Source organism: Cervus elaphus, chromosome 25 (genome assembly GCF_910594005.1).
Source record: "Cervus elaphus chromosome 25, mCerEla1.1, whole genome shotgun sequence".
NCBI classification, from domain to species: domain Eukaryota; kingdom Metazoa; phylum Chordata; class Mammalia; order Artiodactyla; family Cervidae; genus Cervus; species Cervus elaphus.
The window spans coordinates 43,161,204-43,181,529 of NC_057839.1; the positions used below are offsets into that span (position 1 = coordinate 43,161,204).

Here is a 20,326-nt window from a genome sequence, read left to right on the forward strand (position 1 = left end):
CATAGTATTTGAAAAGATCAGATTTTGAGTTTTTAGTTGTTTCTTTCAGTTACATCATCTCTCACCCTTTCCTAACCTGTGTACATTCTTTTAAATTTACTAGATCAGTTCTGTCTGCTTTTCAGTATAGAATTTGGGAGTTATTTTCAGTTGTCAGCATTCTCTGAGTTACACCAAATTAGAGACTAGTTTAATATATGTGGCTGTTAAGATAATACCTTTTTTTCCCTATTTTAAGTTTGTTAGAAAACAGTTTCATTGTGATAACATGCTCAGGGGAGAGGAGACATGGGGAATGTTTGCAGCAACCCAGGACTAAACAAGAAAGGGAACAAGAATGTTGGCTTTAGTATTTGAGGAGGGTATCCTACTCAGTAATGACTGTTCAAGGGGAATGATGATGTGGCGGCAATTACAAATGTTAAGAGACTTGACTATGTGGTAGCATATAAAAGGATAGCACATAGCTCTAGGGTGATAAGTTAATAGCATTTAGAATCAGTATATATATGCAAGGCTGACCATTGATTTGGGGGAGCTGGATGGTTACGCAAGAACAGGCCAAGAGTACCTCTGTTAAGTCAGAGGCAGTGCCGTAAGGGCTTAATGAACCTATGGAGAAAAATACCGTATGAATGAGATGGTGAGTTAGATAGAGTCTAGTGTAGATATAAGAAAGGAGACTAAATTGGTTCCAGTATGAGGGGCCGTTGTTCCAATCCTGTTTCTGCGACTTAACTTGTGGCCTTGGGCAAATTGGAGACTTTAAGTCGATTGTCTGGGCTTTTGTTTCCTCACTTCTGTGGTAGGGACTTGTCCCTAAATAATTGAGGTTCCCGCTGCTTCACGGAGCCACTTTAGGCTGCTGCAGATGGTGAGAAGAGAATCAGATGGCTAGGTCTTAGGGCTTCCTCTTCTGTTTGAAAAACAGTAACTTTCTTTACTTGTGCATAAGATTTCATTTTGAGGATTTTCTTGTTTCAAACTTAGAAAGTCATTGTAGGTAACCTCTAAAGTCCCATTCAGCTCTGAGATTCTGTGCTATCTGTGCAATTTTACTCTCATCATATGTGTGTTTAAAAATTTTTTAAATAATATAGGAAATAATAATAATGAGCTTGAGTGGTGGCCCCACTCAAGCTCATTATTGACCTCCTCGCATTTTAATAAAACTGCCTTCCTCGGTCATTGACATTGAAGACAATTTTTAATATATACTTGCACTATTTTGATGGCTAGTATCAAAAGGGATACAATTCTGGCAGTTAAATACTTTAAATAGACTTTTGTTCAGGGTGGAATGGATTCTAACACAGATTGTGAAAATGCATTCTTGAGTTTTCTCAGATGCAACTGACTTCTAAACCAGTTTTACAAGTAATCATACCTGTTTTATAAAGAGTCTTGTTACCATATAGTAACATTTTTTTTCTTCTCATGTGGCAGATATATTTTTTCTCTTCATAATCCTATAATTAAATAATTTCTTTTGGAATGATCACTCTTATTAGTCTCTACCCAACATTATACATAAGCACTAAAAGACAGAAATTCTTTCAAACTGAGAGCAGTTACCTTATATTGATATTTTGGCTATGTATGAAAGTCCTTTGTTAATTAAAGTGTTTGGTAAGAGTGTTCTTGGTAAAAAGGCACAGAGAACCACAAATGCATCGTGTATGTAGGGAAGCCACATGCTCCTGTTCAGTTGCTTTTAAAATGGTGTAGTGCTGATATTTTAATGAGTATTAGAGATTGGAATGAATAATTGCAAATAATGTAGATAGAAAAGTAGTGAAGCAAAATTATTCTTTTTGTTTGAGACAGACTTATAAAGAACATTTAGAAGGGCAGAAACATAAAAAAAAAGAAGCTGCATTGAAAGCCTCACAGAATACCAGCAGCAGCAACAGCTCTACTCGTGGGACTCAAAATCAGCTACGTTGTGAGCTCTGCGATGTGTCTTGTACAGGAGCAGATGCATATGCTGCCCACATTCGTGGTGCTAAGCATCAGAAAGTAGGTGTTTTTTTTCCCACACACCCTTATGTCTTAACTCTCTTTTCTTTTCCATTTTTGGTGGGGGTTGGGGGTAAAGTAAAGAAGTCTTCAAAATTTGAAAATTTTTGAGGGTATTACATGCCTAATGTATATATAAAGGCGACATCAAATAGTCATTGCTTAAGGAAGGAAAGAGTGGTGACCCTTCTTCTTAAAATTGAACTCAGTCATTTTTTTCCCACCAACTGAAATTGAATCATGTAGTTGTTTTCTACCTTCTGTTATGCTTAAGTGTAGGTTGGTATGCATGTGGCCAAGTCATTTCCTTCGCTGAGTGGTAGATGGAATATGTTTCTGAATCTGTTTCACACAGATTGTTTTGAAAGTAATGAGTTTTTATTTTAAAATGTATAAGAGAAAGAAATACAACAAAGAAAAATATGGTTAAGATTTTCATTTTTTAGGGTCTTTTAGGCAAACTTTTAAAAAAAAAATCTACATTCTCTGAGTTTTCTGACAGATAAATACGCTTTTATTTTGTAGGTGGTTAAATTACACACAAAACTTGGTAAACCCATTCCTTCAACAGAACCAAACGTTGTTAGCCAAGCTACTTCTTCAACAGCTGTGTCTGCTTCAAAGCCAACTGCCTCTCCTTCAAGCATTGCAGCAAGCAATTGTACTGTGAATACTTCATCAATTGCAACTTCTTCAGTGAAAGGTCTTACAACTACAGGAAACTCGTCTCTTAATAGCACAGCCAACACTAAAGTATCATCAGTGCCTGCAAATATGGCTGCCAAGAAAACATCTACACCCAAAATAAACTTTGTTGGCAAGTACTGAAGATTCTCTGTTCCTTCTAACTCTGTTAAAGTGGTATTTCTCCTCTACTCCAGTACTAGCTCTTCTACTTATGCAGTTGTCTTCTTTTCTGGGACCTTATTTAATCACATATCTGTATTTTTTTTTCTTAAAGTTTTTTCAGTTCCATTTTCTTCAGCCATAGACTTAAAAATATATATGTATTTATTTTACTGTTCCTCAGGCTGCTGACCTAATTCTTACTTTCTCTATTTCCTATCCAGTCCTCAGTCTCTTATTATAGTATTTCAACTCTACCCTTTTCTGAAATCACCAAAAACCTACTTGCCACATTGAATGGCCAGTTTTCTGTTTCACCCTGTTGACCTCTCTAACATTTGAAACAGTTGACTGCTATACCTTAAACCTTAATTATGTTTCTGTCTCTCTATTTTGGGTCCACTGACTCCTTCCTCAGATATCTTTATTGGTTCTCTGGCTCTCATGTTCATTAGCTGGTAGTATTGCTAAGATTCTGATTCTGACTCTCATCTCACTCACTTAGTATTCATGAGTGGTCTTATCTGTTCCACTGTGTATGTAGTAACTTCAAAATCATTTGGGCAAATTCAGAATGCCCACCTGAGTTCTAGAACCATATTTTAGATATTTCCTGGTCATTGTCTGTATGGTTCTATTGATGCCTGTTAGTGTCTGTTTCTAACATTTTATCTCATCACAAGAGTACTGTGAAGTAATCTCATAAAGCTGCTGCTTTTTCACATGAAAAAGTCCACTGACATTTTTTCTTACTTGCTGCCTCTTCCAGTTGTTTCTAATCCTTTTGTTTCTGTCACTACAATATTCTCCAAAAAGTGTCTTTTTCTCTTCATAGCCTCTGCTGTTTTTTAGGCCTTCAAAGCTTCTTCCTCAGAGCTTTGTCTCTTATTGCATCCAGTTTCTGCAACACTTTTGTCAAAGTCATTTTGTAAAAAAATATGTATCAAACTGTGTTAATTTCCTGTTTAAAAATTTTCTGTGGCCTTCCCCTTGCATATAAGAAAAATGTCTGTATTCCTTAATTATGTCATCCAAGTCCTTTCACAAATTAACCTCTACCTCAGATATCATTACCTCTACCTTAGTGCTGTGCTGTGCTTAGTCACTTAGTCCTGTCGGATTCTTTGTGACCTCATGGACTGTAGCCTGCCAGGCTCCTCTGTCCATGGTATTCTCCAGGCAAGAATACTGAAGTAGGTTGCCATTCCCTCCTCCAGTGGATCTTCCCAACCCAGGGATCGGACCCAGGCCTCCTGCATTGCAGGCAGATTTTTTACCATCTGAGCCACCAGGGAAGCCCTGTACCTCAGTGATAAGTCCTGTTGAATTACCAAGTCTTTTTTTGAATTTACCATGGTCTTTTTTTTTATTATTATTTGTTTATTTTAATTGGAGGCTAATTACTTTACAATATTGTGGTGGTTTTTGCCATACATTGACATGAGTCAGCCATGGGTGTACATGTGTCCCCCATCCTGAACAACCCCTCCCACCTCCCTCCCCATCCCATCCCTTCCCTCAGGGTTGTCCCAGTGTACCACCTTTGAGTGCCCTGTTTCATGCATCAAACTTGGACTGATGATCTATTTCGCATATGGTAATTATACTTGTTTCAATGCTATTCTCGCAAATCATCCCACCCTCGCCTTCTCCCACAGAGTCCAAAAGTCTGTTCTTTATATCTGTGTCTCTTTTGCTGTCTCGCATATAGGGTCATCATTACCATCTTTCTAAATTCCATATATATGCGTTAATGTGCTGTATTGGTGTTTTTCTTTCTGACATACTTCACTCTGCATAATAGACTCCAGTTTCATTCACCTCATTAGAACGGATTCAAATGTGTTCTTTTTCATTGCTGAGTAATACTCCATTGTGTATATATACCACAGCTTTCTTATCCATTCGTCTGCCAATGGACATCTAGGTTGCTTCCATGTTCTAGCTATTGTTAACAGTGTTGCGGTGAATGTTGAGGTACATGTGTCTCTTTCAGTTCTGTTACCATAGTCTTTTTAACTCCATGTTTTTGTGTTTTGCTTGTGCATACTGTTCTTTCTGTTTAGACTTAATTCTCTTTTTTTCTGCCTGACCAGTTCATACCTAGCACTCTTAAGCCCAGCCCTGGTGTCATACTTGCTGAAGCTATTCCTAACTGGATCAGGTTAAAGGGTAGTGGCTCCTTTTCCTTTACATTCCCAAAATACTCTGTTAACACATTGTACTATAATAATGTGTCAGTCAGTTCAGTCACTCAGTCGTGTCTGACTCTTTGTAACCCCATGAACTGCAGCACACCAGGCCTCCCTGTCCATCACCAACTTCCGGAGTCCAGCCAAACCCATGTCCGTTGAGTAGGTGATGCCATCCAACCATCTCATCCTCTGTCATCCCCTTCTCCTCTTGCCCTCAGTCTTTCCCAGCATCAGGGTCTTTTCAGACGAGTCAGCTCTTCGCATCAGGTGACCAAAGTATTGGAGTTTCAGCTTCAACATCAGTCCTTCCAATGAACACCCAGGACTCACCTCCTTTAGGATGGACTGGTTGGATCTCCTTGCAGTCCAAGGGACTCTCAAGAGTCTTCTCCAACACCACAGTTCAAAAGCATCAATTCTTCGGCACTCAGCTTTCTTTATAGTCCAACTCTCACATCCATACATGACCCTAAATTGTTGGCACCTCAAAGACAGCCACACTGTATTATTATGTTACTAGAACGTAGGATAGTGCCCAGTTCCATGGCAAAGGGATATAAACATGTTGTAAGAGCCATGGTGAGGACAGAGAGGACCATTGAATATTATGAGAGAGAGAATGGGAAGATAGAGACATTATCTATCTAGTCTATCTATCTATCTAGTCTAGACTAGTCTATCTATCTATCTATCTAATGTCTAGAGACATTAATAGCATAAAAAAGCCAAATGGTTTATATGGTTCTTCAAAATTCTAATCTATTGTATGTCAAGCAGGAGTTTGTTGGTAGAAAAGATCAGAACTTTATCTGGAGTTCTTGTATCAGTTCATACATTATATAAGAAGAAAATTAAAATTACTGTAATTCTTTTATGTTATAGGTGGTAATAAGCTGCAGTCAACAGGAAATAAAACAGAAGACTTAAAAGGAACTGAATGTGTTAAAAACACTCCTGTCACTTCTGTACCAATTCCAGAAGTAAAGCCAGACACAGTGTCAGAACCAGTCACACCTGCGTCTCTTGCTGCTTTGCAGAGCGATGTGCAGCCAGTGGGCCATGATTATGTGGAGGAGGTATTGATTTGAGAATACTCCTGTTGTGAGATTAGATAGGAAGGACGTGTGTCACTTTGTCACAAGTGTGCTTTACATGTAAAATTCAGTTATATTTTAGATTACAAGTAAAAAAAGATGTGAACAGCAGAAATGACAAAGATAGCAAATATTTCTGAGCAGTTTCGTGTGTAAAATTTAGACTACTGATTTAACAGATAACTATTTATATGATTTCTCAAGCTGATTAGAAAACTATTCCTGTTTTACAAAATAACTTAGTAAATGGAGGATAAGGAAGTATCAGAAGGGACTTGATAGATTTTTGCTGTTAGTGGCAAGACGAACATACAGTGGTGTAGCCCTGTTCTGCTTTTGCTGTATTATAGAACAGTTGAAAAGAACAAGTTCTTTAAATTTCAGTGTCTGCATCTGTAAAATTTGGGTATCTCCCAGTGAAGATGTGAAGCTTAGATCAAATAAAGTACCTAAGCACAGTGCCTAGCATATGGTGGATTTTTGGCAAATATTTATTTGTTCCTTCATGCTTTTCCATCAAGAAAAATTAATTATTGAATTCTTTGTTTACAAGATGGAAAACTGGGCTGTGTAGTTTATAAGTCATTCACGTGTAGTTTATAAGTCATTCACATGCAGTTTTAATTTAAAGTTATAGGTGTTGGGAATTTCCTGGCGGTCCAGTGGTTAGGGCTCCTTGCTTCCACTTCATTGGTCAGGGAACTAAGATTCCACAATGCCAGCATGGTAAGGCAACAAAAAAAAAGACATTTAAAGGTTAATAAACTTCTAAATAAATAAATAATAAACCTTTAGCTATTAGTAAGACTTGTATGTCTCAAAAAAAAGTACAGCCAGAACATCTGGCCAGAATACCTTAATAACCAATGATACTGGTTAAGTAATCTTTTTTTTTTTTTTTTTTTTGGTTAAGTAATCTTAAACTTCAGAGGATTGTGTTTAGAACCAATCTTTAAAACTTGCTGAAGTTTTAATAACTTTTAATAACATTGTAGTCTACTTGTCTTCCTAACTGGTTGTGCAGTTAGAAAAAAATTGACATTGGTTTTCAATAAAGTTGTACGTGTATAAAGTCTTGGGCTTTGTAGAAATAAATGAGAATAATGCCTTTGATCATCTTTAGCTCCATTTCCAAGAACAGTACCTGGCAGGAGCAGGTATTCAATAAATATTTTTTCAAGAATTGAAGGTGTCTATTGTATTAAAATCTAAATGTTTACATATAGAGGAAAATATAAGAGACAAATACATGGTAACACATCTTGCATTGTACAGTTAAAAATTCTAACCCTGTTCATTTCTGTAGATGTCCTCTTCAAAAAGTATAGACATTGCCCCCCCCCCCTTTTCTAACTTTAAATTCTGAAAGTTATTTATAACTCATGAGATGGGTTTATAAGTGAAATCTTCACCTATGACATTCCTGTTGTGATTTCTTGACTTTTTCTTTTTTTCTGGACATCAAGGTACGAAATGATGAAGGAAAAGTGATTCGATTTCATTGCAAATTATGCGAGTGCAGCTTTAATGATCCCAATGCCAAGGAGATGCATTTAAAAGGACGAAGACACAGACTTCAATATAAAGTGAGGAAAATTTCAGCTATTTTTCTCTTTCTCTTTTTATATGGTTTGGAACATTCTAGATGCAAAAATAAAGCTTCTAAATATAACTTACTAAGTCCATGAACTCCCACTCTCAGGTTGGCATGTCATGTCTCACTTAGAGAGTCAGATGTTTAGTTTTTATTGACTAGTTTGTTATACTTAGGGCTTTCCCTGGTGCCTCAGATGGTAAAGAATCTGCCTACAATGCCGGAGACCCGAGTTCAACCCCTGGGTCTGAAAGATTGCCTGGAGAAGGGCATGGCAGCCTACTCCATTGTTCTTGCCTAAAGAATTCAATGGACAGAGGAGCCTCGTGGGCTACAGTCGTTGGGGTCACAGCATTGGACACAACTGAGTACCTGTCACTTTTGTTATACTTAAGAAAAAGCAATGTAGTCGTATTTCATTATTTCTAGTGGCAAAATAAAACTTTGACATTACTTGGATCAAGTAACCATGTAAAAATAGTTGCTTCAAAGGAAGTGTTTGAAAGAAGTGTCAGGTCTCCATTTCCTTTATCTTAGCAGAATTTCCGTTAAAGTGAATTTTGAGATGAGGAATTTTTTGTTGAAAACACTTCCAAGTAATAAGTTAAATCTAAATACTTTAAATAAAATTTTTAATTAGGTTGGACTTATGCACTAGATTCATGTTTTCTAAACACAGAAGTGGTGAAGATTAAAAATAATTTGTTAAGGGGCAGTAGTACTTCTATATGAAAAAAAGTTTTTAACCCCACACTTGGATATCTAGAATCATTTATTTACAAACAAACAAAGGAATATTAAATACCCATCAGTCTCCCAAGGATTTCTTTTATTGGTTAACACTAAGTTAAGTACTTTTTGTGTACTAAACTTGAACAACCAAGAATTTTGGGGATGGGAAGGAAGAAAGAACGTTTATGAATGTATTTTGAGTTTTTCTCTGATTCAACTTATTTTACTGCATTTACTCTTATAATAGATTTGCAAATAAAAGCCTCTATGATGAAAGAATATGTGGGATTGTATGATTTAAGATATGTGTAGATTGTTGGAAGGATTGCTGGTTTTTCAAATATCTTATCTATGTTAACAGAAAAAAGTAAATCCAGATTTGCAAGTAGAAGTAAAGCCCAGTATTCGAGCAAGAAAGATTCAAGAAGAGAAAATGAGAAAGCAGATGCAGAAAGAGGAGTATTGGCGAAGAAGAGAAGAGGAAGAACGCTGGAGAATGGAAATGAGGTAGTATTTTTAACTTTTAGTACCCATGATAGGTGGTTTAGACTTTCTAAGAAACTTAGCTGTTCTGAGTATGTGACTCCCATTCAGAGCAATCCAGATTTATTTGAAATATTTTTAGTTTTCACTTGTGAGGGAGACACTAGGTCTAGGAAAGAAATGCATTAGAGTTATTCTGGCTATTCTAATATTTGACCATGTCCTTGGTATTAGGACTTATTTTGGAAATAATATCCTCTATATATTTAAATACATAAATAGTTTAATATCATAAATGCCTCAATTTAAAATAAGCAAAATAGAGCATTTGGTTACATGATAAAAAATATCCTAAATATAAGATTGAGTAGATTCTAGACGTTAATAATGTGTGGGGTTTGTTTTAAAAACTTAGAGGCTACAGGAAAGGAGGAATGAGAAAATATGTTCAATAGATACAGAAATGTTTAGTTTTATTGATATAACTGGCATATCTTTAAGTGGCACAATTCATTGGTTTTATTCACAGAGTTGTGCAGTTATCAGCACAGTCAATTTTAGAACATCTTTATGACCCACAAAAGAAACCACAAACCCATTTAGCAATCCATACCTATTTCCCCCACCAACTCCTCGCTCTATTCTTGGGCAACCACTAATAAACTTCATTTTAGTAGATTGCCTCTACTGGAGATTTTATATAAATGAAATCATAAAACATATTGACTTTTGTGCCTGGCTACTTTTCACTTAGCATGATGTTTTCAAGGTTCATGTATGTTATTACATATATCAGTACTAATTTTTTATGCATGCATAATATTTCGTTACATAAATGTGTCACATTTTATTTATCTGTTTATCAATTGATGGACATTTGTGTTATTTCCACTTTGGGGTTATGAATACTGCTGCCATAATTGTTTGTGTACAAGTTTTTATAAACCACTTCTTTTCATTTACATACCAACTTTTTTAAAAAGTAAGCTAAAATTATTTTCCATGGGTATGTAATACTTTTCTGTGCAGATTAAATTTTTCTTTATAACCCATTTCATATATTTTTAGATATTTAGAGTTTTTTTATAGTATTTCCCTATTGTTGTTGTTACATTGACCATCCTTGAGGCAGTATTATTGTATAAATCACTATCAGTTGACACTAATCAAATCCCAGAAGCAAAAATGTTTGACAGATACCTGTACTTTTGCCTGTGCTAGATAGTTTAACTTAGTGATCCTCAAACTTTTTGGTCTCAGGACCTTTTATAACTCAATAATTATTGAAGACTCTGAAGAGTTTTTGTGTATGTGAGTTATAGGCTGTCAACATTGTATTAGAAATGAAAACTGAGAAGTTTCAGTATTTAGGAACTTATTTTTATATAACTTTGTATTTGTTTAAATGTAGTTAAATGTTATTAATAATTATAATATTAAATCAGGTGTATTTATTAATATAATAACATTAAATATAATATGCTAACTATAAATAACTGTTTCTCCACCAGAAATAATGACATTGTTTTACATTTTTGCAGATCTCTTTAATGTCTAGCTTAAGGCAACCTGATTCTCCTTCTGCTTCTGTGCTCAACAGGTTGTGATAACACATTTTGCCTCTGGATAACTCCACTGTATACTCATAGGAGAAAGAGAATAGAGAAGGCAAATATTATTTTGAGAGTAACTTGATGTCATGAATCCCCCTGAAGGTGTCTCAAGGACTACCTAGACTACCCAGACCACACTTTGAGGACTGCTCCTATAATTTATTAAAATATCTGCCTGTGAGAAATAGAAACATGAAAGCCAGTTTTATTTCAACTTTGTATTGTTGGCAAATTAAATTTTTATTTCATGCTTAATCAGTTAAATTTCTTTTGTGGTGAATTGCCTATTCATTTGTTAACTTACCTGTTAACAGATTTGTACAAACACTTCTTATAGCTATTAACCCATTAACATGTTATCTTTAAATAATCTTTACTGTTATTTATGTATCAATTTTTATTTTTTATGTATTTAAATTTAACTTTCTTCTTAAGAAATTTCTGCCTTTGTAATGCACTGGCAAGTTTTCTCTATATCTAGATTATGCAGTTATTTCCTCCTCTACTGCTTTATCAAATAATTATTAAGGACTTACTGTATGCCAGGAAGTAGCATATAGTGTGTTAGGCACTATAGTATACTATGTTTACCAAGTATGAATTGGTAGACAGTTGATATTTAAACATACCCTTATGTAACCTAAACATCATTAGTAATAATAGATTATTCAAAACTATAATGAACATGGTTTTCCAGAGCCTTCAAGCTGTTTTTATTCATTTTCTCTCAAGACCTGAATAAAATTAGAAGTATGATTCTATCTGTCCTAAATTGGATGACCCAGAAAGCACTGCTTATTCCTGACCTGAAGAAATTGATGGTTTCTACAGTACTACTTGAGAAGCATACTTCTTTCTTATGTTTTGTATTAAATGAATTTGTGTAGTAAAAATTTATTGTTAACAAAAATTTGCTATAAAGACACAACTGCCTAGGGAATTATTGGTATCCTAGTTTGAAGCTGAAGGCAAAGATAGAACTGAGAGGGAGAGAGTCATGTGATGAAAAATTAGATTCCAAAAATGTTGACCATTAAAACAGAGGCTACACGCTAACTGCCCACTAAGTTCAGCCCATGGGTGTTTTATTTGGTGCCCATAGTATGTTTTGGACACCAACATGAATCAACATTTAAAGACCATGGGATTTCACAAAAGTCCTGATTGACCTTGGGATAACCATCTGGTATTCCCTTGTGACAGTAATTAATAGTTGTGCTGCCCTCTTGTCTCTAGCCAGAACATGTGCTTTCCTTCTTTATCATACTTCCCATCATCCTTAGCATGTCCCCAAGAGTGAGATGGGATGTGAGTTGCCATTTATCCCTGTTGTTTTTGCTCATTGTAGAAAAATGTCTTTGTCTCTGTCTGTATCAGATGAGGAAATTAAAGGTTGTCTTAAGAAGTTCTCTCTTACAAAAAAAATAGAGAGCACATTTCTTTAAAGACATGAGGAAAATTCCTGAATGTATTCTTTGAGTCTTTCACTCACACACTTATTAGTCTGGCCACATTAGGTAGGCATTTAAGTTTACAATTTCTTCTGTAAAGAGGGAGAGGTTGGAATGAACTGTGAGGTTTCTGGTGCTTGTTTTTTCAACTCTGTCTTCAGACTATGAAATTTTGTTTTGCTTTTATCTTTTGTTTTCTCATCTTTTCATTGGGATTCACTTTCATTCACTAATTGATGAAGGCAAATGTAATCCGATACAGAGGGGGAAAGAAAGGTGTTAGCTAGACTGACTGGGGGGGTTTTATTACTTTCTATATTATTACTGATGTAAATTCTTGGGGTGTATTTTTCTAAGTGGCTTACAGTATCATTTATGTTTCAGACGTTATGAAGAGGACATGTACTGGAGAAGAATGGAGGAAGAACAGCATCATTGGGATGATCGCCGCCGAATGCCTGATGGAGGCTATCCTCATGGTCCCCCGGGCCCACTAGGCCTTCTGGGAGTCCGACCAGGCATGCCTCCCCAGCCACAGGGGCCTGCAGTGAGTGTCCACTTTGTTTACATAGACAGTGAAAGTGTAAGACTGGTTCAGCATTAGAAAAATAAAAGTTTGAAGAGCTAATTTTTAGACTTAATAATATCCAAATCTCAATATGTTTTTCATCTGATTTAGAATTTTCTCTCCTTTTTTTACACTTTCTCAACTCATGTCCTTTTGTGTAAAGACTTCGTAGAATTTCCATGAATCTTTCTTATTTTCAGTATAAGCTAACGGAGCAGATCTTAAGAGTTTTTGTTTTTTTTTTTGCCTTTGTTCTTTAGATTATCAAGAACAACTAATTTTGAACGCTGTTGCTTTGGCTTTAGAATTATTTCTGTCTTCCCATTATGTATGGTTTAGAGTCCTTTTTTCAAATCTTTAGCATTCAAAACCTACCACTACTTCTAAATTTAAGTGCATGATGAGGGGTAGGTAGAGTCCATGGGGTCACAGAGTTGAACACAACTGAGCAACTAACACACAAGGGGTAGGTAAATGGTTGGAGATAACACACAGTGGATGTATTAGGAGAACTGTAGAAAAGAGGTGCATCTTGAGAGTCTGCGTTCTGTAGAAGCTAGATAAAAAATACCTGGCTTATGAGGAGCATTTCATATAAGTTCAGTCTATAGAAAACAAGATGATTTTTTTTTTCTTTGTTCTGGTGTTCCAGAGAGCACTTAGAAGGAAACAGTCTAAATTCCTGTGCTTTAACCTATTCTTTCTCATTTGTCTTTCCATAGAATAAGCATTTGTAAAATCTGTTTTGTTAAAAGCAAAACGTTTCAGGACTGTTTTTAAAGTTGTATAAAATGGAGAAGGAAATGGCAACCCACTCCAGTACTCTTGCCTGGAAAAGTCCATGGACGGGAGAGCCTGGCGGGCTGCAGTCCATGGGGTTACATGACTGAGCATGTGTGCACGAGGGTGGAGGGAGAGGGGCTGGTAGCAATAAAGTGGGAGAACTAAAAATAAATAAATAAATAAAATAAAGTTGTATAAAATGTATTTTCATAACCTTAGATGGTATATATTATAATTTTACTTGTTTTGAGTGCATAACATATATACCTACTTTCGATACTGTACCTTTCTACAGTTTACATTTTTGTTTTTACCAAAATGGGAAAAAAAGGAAAAGATAGCTTTAAGTGGACATTCAGTATAACTGGTTTCCTTATTGAAAAATGCAACAAGCATATGTGTAGTTGAAAAATAATAGTTTACTTTTGCTTGGAAAACATTTTTTTAATAGAGTTATCTTTTTCCCCCCATCTCCAGCCCTTACGTCGTCCTGACTCATCTGATGACCGTTATGTAATGACAAAGCATGCTACCATTTATCCAACTGAAGAGGAATTACAGGCGGTTCAGAAAATTGTTTCTATCACTGAACGTGCTTTAAAACTTGTTTCAGACAGCTTGTCTGAACACGAGAAGAGCAAGAGCAAAGAGGGAGATGATAAGAAAGAGGGAGGTAAAGACAGGTGTGTTTTCAGAGATTTTTACTTTTGTATAGTTTTGGTTTTCCTTATGTAGACTTACCTTATACTTGAAATGAAAGTTACAAAGACTGAAAATTTCTCTGATACCAGTCTACATGTGTTATGCTTATGTTAGGTTTTAAATGTATTCAGCTGCTTTCTGCTGAAATGAAAAATAGTATAATTTCATACAATCTCAAACCTTGTAATTTACTCATTGTATATTAACTTATATAAAACTATTTCAAGTCTGTTTTCAAAGCAGCCATTGTAGTTTTCCAGTTGCATTCAGCTATTCAGTGTTTATTCATTTGTTGCATCTGTTCCATGTTCATTCTTTCTTTTAATAGCTCATTTTATCTTTAACACATTGACCCATAAGCATGAATAAGCTCAGACTTGAACAACATCTTTATATCTGTGTATATTAAACATGGCTTTTGTTATTCTAATTTATGAGACAGAAAGGCATTAATGGCCTTTGCTTTGCAGTTGTTCCTGAGAACTTAGCTCTTGATTTATTAATTTTTTCATATTTCTTATCTAAATAAAGGGTATTTCTGAAAATATTAAATGTTCTTATACTACAGTTGATACAAACCTTAATGATGTAAAAATTATTTCATTTACCACTGTGTGTTGAGAGATTATCATGGTTATGGTTAAGAAGGGAAATGTCATAATATAACTTGATTTCACCAGAGCTTTAAAAGGAGTTTTGCGAGTGGGAGTATTGGCGAAAGGATTACTTCTCCGAGGAGATAGAAATGTCAACCTTGTTTTGCTGTGCTCAGAGAAACCTTCAAAGACATTATTAAGCCGTATTGCAGAAAACCTACCCAAGCAGCTTGCTGTAAGTATTATGGAAATGTTCATTTTTACCCCTTGTCTAGTTCAGAAGTTTTTGGCAGGACTAACTGCTTCAGCTTAAACCTAAGCCAGCCTTTAAAGTTTTGGCTTGACTTTCCAAATTGCCTGATTGTACAAATTGGTAGCACAGTTTTCTACTTTGTTTTTTTAGGTTTTATGGTGCTTCTCTTCAACATGAAGCCATCTTGCTAATTTATTTTAAAATGTAAAACTGCAGCACATGTCCTCTTCCTGTTCTTTTTCCAAGATTTGAATCATAAGAGAGAAGACAGTTGTTCAGGGGAAAATTCCATTTTTTTATTTATTTTTTTTTTTTTAAACAAAGCCTATGTATGTATAGTAAGCTTAAAGTTTTAGAATTCATGCACTTCTTGCCTATTTAGTTGAATAGATGTTTTTAATAAAATATAGTAACTAAAATAGAGACTTTCTGATTTGAATTTTCCCAGCTTTATTATGATTACTTTCCATTTGGTGCATGTTATAACGGTAACAATGACTTGTCATTGTCTCTATCCAGTAAGTTGTGGCAAATTCAATTAATAGAATATCCCTTTTTGGTCCTACAAAAACAAAACTTTTACTTAAGTTTGAATTTAAAAAATTTTTATTACAGTATCTTGTCAGAATCACAGACTGGAATTTAACACAGAGGTTCCTTGAATAATGTATAAAACTTATTTAGGTATTTGAAATTCAAGAATTGGCTTTTCATTGGTAGCATGTGTCCTACAGTAATGTTAGAATAAAGAGTACCTGGCCACAGCAGACCAGCCGATACCAAAATGGATAGTGAGGCATGCTATTAAACTGGAGCTCTGATGACTCTGTCACTTACTGTTGTTTGCTTTATGTTACCATTGTTCCAGAGGTGAGATTTTTTTTAATTGTGGATGAGTCTTTTTAAGCATTAGGAGCCAGGAGAATTGTCATTGTGTGTCTACTTGTTACTATCTCTTGAGGCTGCCAGGGCAGTAAAAGGGAGGAAAAGAAGCTTGAGGACTTTGAAAAATTATGTAATTTGCAAAAAAAAATCTTAAATTGTTGTGTTTTGTAAAACTACAAAGGAGAAAATGTTATATTCTAGCTGAACTAACTAATGCTTTATAGCACATTCTTTACCATCTGAGCCATCAGGGAAGCCCAAAAACAAAATACAGTTTCCACATCAATTTGTACTTGTACAGTGGATAAGCAGGAGAGATAGAATTATCATCATCACTGTCATAGTTAACATCTACATGATACTGTGTGCCAGGCACTGTTTTCAGTTCTTTGTGTAGTTAATTCATTCATTCTTCTTAACAGTCTTACAGGTTAGATAAATTTTACTGTTCCCATTTTATAAAAACAGGTATGGGGAGTTAAATATTTGCCCAACTTCACATCATTAGTAAAGTAGCAGAGCTAGAATTTGAACCTAGATTGTTGTTGCTGTTCAGTCACTAAGTCATGTCCAACTCTGCGACCCCATGGACTACAGCACGCCACACTTCCCTGTCCGTCACTATCTCCTGAAGTTTGCTCCAACTCATATCCATTGAATATGATGCCATCCAACCATCTCATCCTCTGTCGCCCCTTCTCCTACCCTCAGTCTTTCCCAGCATCAAAGTCTTTTCCAGTGAGTTGGGTCTTCACATCAAGTGGCCGAACTATTGGAGCTTCAGCATCAGTCCTTCCAAGTGAACTTAGATCGTATACTGGGAGCACTCCGTGTAATTTCTAGAGTCTTCCTTTGTTCATATATACTGAAGCTTATTACATGTATACTAAATTGCAGTGAATCCTGTTTTGTTTTGCTTTTTCTGTTGAGCAAGACTTTCTGCTCCCTGATTTATAATTTTTTTTTTTTTTTTGCTCCCTGATTTAAAATGTAGCACTGGGAAGACCCAGAGGGATGGGATGGGGAGGGAGGGGGGAGGGGGTATCGTGATGGGGAACACATGTAAATCCATGGCTGATTCATGTCAGTGTATGGCAAAAACCACTACAATATTATAAAGTAACTAGCCTCCAGCTAATAAAAATAAAATGTAGATTTGTTGATTTCACAGACAAGGTGCACTGGGTATGGTTGAATTATGGCTCCTGTTAGTTTCAGGTATCTATTTTAGTCTCATTCATATTCTGCAAATATTGCAATACTAGTTACCCGGGTGCTATTTTAGGAAGGTATGGTAATAACTATAGCAGTGTTTCTTTCATCCAAAAATTCATCATCTAAAAGGTGCATACACACATACAGATAACTCATATGATACAAATAATGGTAATTAGTTGAACAAGGAATTCTAAAAGGAAAAAGGAGCAAGAGATTATAATTTGCATGTTTTGCAAGGCTTGGAGGGAAATAGTATATGATCTAGTCCTTACAAAATGGTTAAAGTAGTATGAGAAAGTGAAAGAGCTATAATGAAACTGCTTTGTTTGATAATGTAAGAGGGCCAGCTAACTTCTTGTGCTCTTCATTATATAGGTTATAAGTCCTGAGAAGTATGACATAAAATGTGCTGTTTCTGAAGCGGCAATAATTTTGAACTCATGTGTGGAACCCAAAATGCAAGTCACTATCACCCTGACATCTCCAATTATTCGAGAAGAGAACATGAGGGAAGGAGGTTGGAAAGCCATTAAACATTCTACTTTTTATTAACTTCTTTTCTTCCCATTTACCTACTCTTTAAGATGGCATTAAGCCCTAGAAGGCAACATGCTGGCATTACATATGAATCTGATAGATTTAACTTACATAGCAACTAGTTTTGCTTAAGGTTATTTCCCAGATCTTTTATTAATGTCTTTTTAGTAATGTATTTTTATATAAAACACTCATGGTATTATTAATTTTCTTGATTTTTTTTTCCTTTTCTTTTCTTGCTAACCTCAGATTTCTGGAAAAGTTTAAATTATTCTTACTCATAAGCATAGTTGACTTATGAAAAATTAAATATTGCTAGTAAAGGGCCACAAATTTAACTTCTTTTAGGTCCTTGTTCTTGTCTTTAAAAAAGACAAGCAAGTTTCATAAGTAAAATTGGTTGAATACTCATAACAGTTTAAGAGACATTGTTATATATGTAATCATGGATTTGGCTTGTCCTGAGGTAAATATTTCTGGTTCTCTGAGGTTGCTCTTTAGTTTGGAGCGCTTTCATAAATGCAGAGCATCCTAATGCACTTAGATTTGGGCATCTGACCCCCACTTTTCTACCAGAGATTTGAGAAATAAATGATGATAGGCGTAGTTAGTGAGTTATAGCACAATTAGGGGTTTTTAACTTACTTTGCAATTGTAGACTATGAAATCCTGCTGGTGCCAGCAATGTTGCTTTAGGGACTGTTCTATAACATTTTCAAAGCTTCAAAAGCTTTTAAGCCAAAAAGCATGGTCAGTGTCTGCGGTATGTTGGTTCTGTTGTTTTATGGGTCAGATAAAATTTACTTTGTTTCCTTTCATGTTGTTTTTGTACATCTTAATTGGTTGAATATGGAGTTATATAGTCTACACTGATATTACTTTGTGATACAGATAGAGGAGAAAAGAATACTTAAAATTAATTTGTCTAAAATAGCATGAGTAGGCTCTCAATTACTGTCCCTTTAAATTTGTTTTCTTACAGCAAAGCAGTTTTTTTTTTTTTTAAGGCACTGGGCTTTACACAACCCAGGAAAAGAACATTTTTACTAAAAATGTGATCATTAAGAGACTTGCCTAACTTTGCATACATAATATAAATATACTACATATCAGGACTTGTACATTGTATAAGCTTTTATCTTAAAAAGAAGTGGGTTTTATATAAAGGATCTTTTATATGAGCATGAATTTCCACTCAAGGTCTGGCTGTGAATATTGCTGGAAAAACAGTTCCTGAGTCAATCTGGTCAATTTGGATGCAGCATATGACTCTTAGGATTTGAAAAGGAAATCTTGATTATGTTACAGATAAAAGTTACTGTATTTAGTATGAAATTATACTTATATAACCACTTAACTTTATTTCAGAGCACATTTTGTCTAGTTATATTTAGTTTTACTTAAATTTATACAGTATCGAGTCATTTTATTTTGTTGCAAAAGCCTGAATTAATAATTATCATATTTGTAATAGTCTTTAATAACCTATCCCTTCTAAAGGAAACAAAATTATACTTTTGTCTGACCCAGACTTGAGTTAGAATTATTGTTCTCAATTTCATAAGTATTACGGTGAAAGAAATGATCAGTCCAAAATTGAAAGATTTTCTTCAAGACACTGAGCTGAAAAGTTGGATGTGCAAAAAGTGTAGAAACATTGATAGTGTTCCTTGCTGCAGATAACTGCAGTAAACCATGTGTTTAGCCTCATTAATGAAGATTGCTGCAGAATAACGGTATGTATTCTCCCTCACTGCAGCTCTGAATGCTCTGTGTCTTAAAATCATTTAAAGCCTCTAGCTTGCTTTGGGGAATTAGTCCAAGGGTAAGGAAGGCTTTGCCGGAAGAGTACTTGTAAACCACGAGACTGGTGACTTGCACATAGTTGTGGTAGGCTCTTAAATGCGTAATGGTCCTGTTTAATACCAAAAATTATTTAAAGGATATAATTAAATTTTCCAAATAACTGTTAAACACATGACAAATCTATTTTACAGTATTGTGTTTGGCAGTTAAACATTAAGTAAACCTTTAATTGACGTGAAGCTTAAACTGTTCAAATGTTCTAACCCTTGCTACAGCGTCTCTTCTGTAGCAAGTCAAGTATTGTGTGTGTTTTTTTCCACCTTTAGCTTATCAGGCCCGGTCCAAAGCCTTCTAGCAGAGGGAATTGATTCCTGTCAGGGGTTGCTGCCAAGACATCGGAAGGATTTTTGACCAAGGTTTTCAAAAGCTCAGTGTCACACCTGCCATTTGATTTAAAGAGGGATATTGGATGCAGAGTCTGGCATTTATTGTCCTTTGTGTGGCTGTTCTGTTTGTATTGTCTTTGTCTCTTCTAGAATTGAGCAGTGTTCACACTAGTTTTTAAATTGTTGGGTGGATTATATATTTTACATAACCATGTTAATTTAAATAATATATTCCCATTAACTTTTAATCATAAAATAGTGTGGACACAGCGTGTCTTCTAACTGGTGATTAACCCCTTAAAATTCATAAAATACCTCTTGTAGGATAAGAATTTGCCTTTTTTTTTTTTTAAATAAACTAATTTTTGTTTTGTTAACTGGGTATTAAGAAGCAAGTATGATTTTAGTACAATATATCTAAGGGGTTAATCCACTTGAAATATAGAATGGGTGCAAAAATCCACACTCTAAATTTGACAGAAGTTTCCTACTTATAGCTCTTAATTTGTTTTTAAATTGCAATAGGTGTCTTGGCATCTTTGAAATTTTATCATTAATTTAAATT

The 20,326-nt window shown here is 35.1% G+C and overlaps 1 protein-coding gene across 3 annotated transcripts in view; it reads left to right on the forward strand.

Annotated features, from left to right (window-relative positions):
• The window catches only part of ZFR (zinc finger RNA binding protein), an 81,986-nt gene that overhangs the window by 40,643 nt on the left and 21,017 nt on the right, over positions 1-20,326 (forward strand). For all 3 annotated transcript variants that reach the window (XR_006337777.1, XM_043887222.1, XM_043887224.1), the window contains 9 exons: positions 1,828-2,019; positions 2,545-2,836; positions 5,943-6,136; positions 7,621-7,740; positions 8,842-8,987; positions 12,412-12,574; positions 13,856-14,061; positions 14,761-14,911; positions 17,408-17,549. Coding sequence is in view for 2 of the 3 variants with exons in the window: in XM_043887222.1 (XP_043743157.1) it covers positions 1,828-2,019; positions 2,545-2,836; positions 5,943-6,136; positions 7,621-7,740; positions 8,842-8,987; positions 12,412-12,574; positions 13,856-14,061; positions 14,761-14,911; positions 17,408-17,549 (1,606 nt within the window). In the remaining variant the exon portion in view is untranslated. The remainder of the gene's footprint in view (positions 1-1,827; positions 2,020-2,544; positions 2,837-5,942; positions 6,137-7,620; positions 7,741-8,841; positions 8,988-12,411; positions 12,575-13,855; positions 14,062-14,760; positions 14,912-17,407; positions 17,550-20,326) is intronic.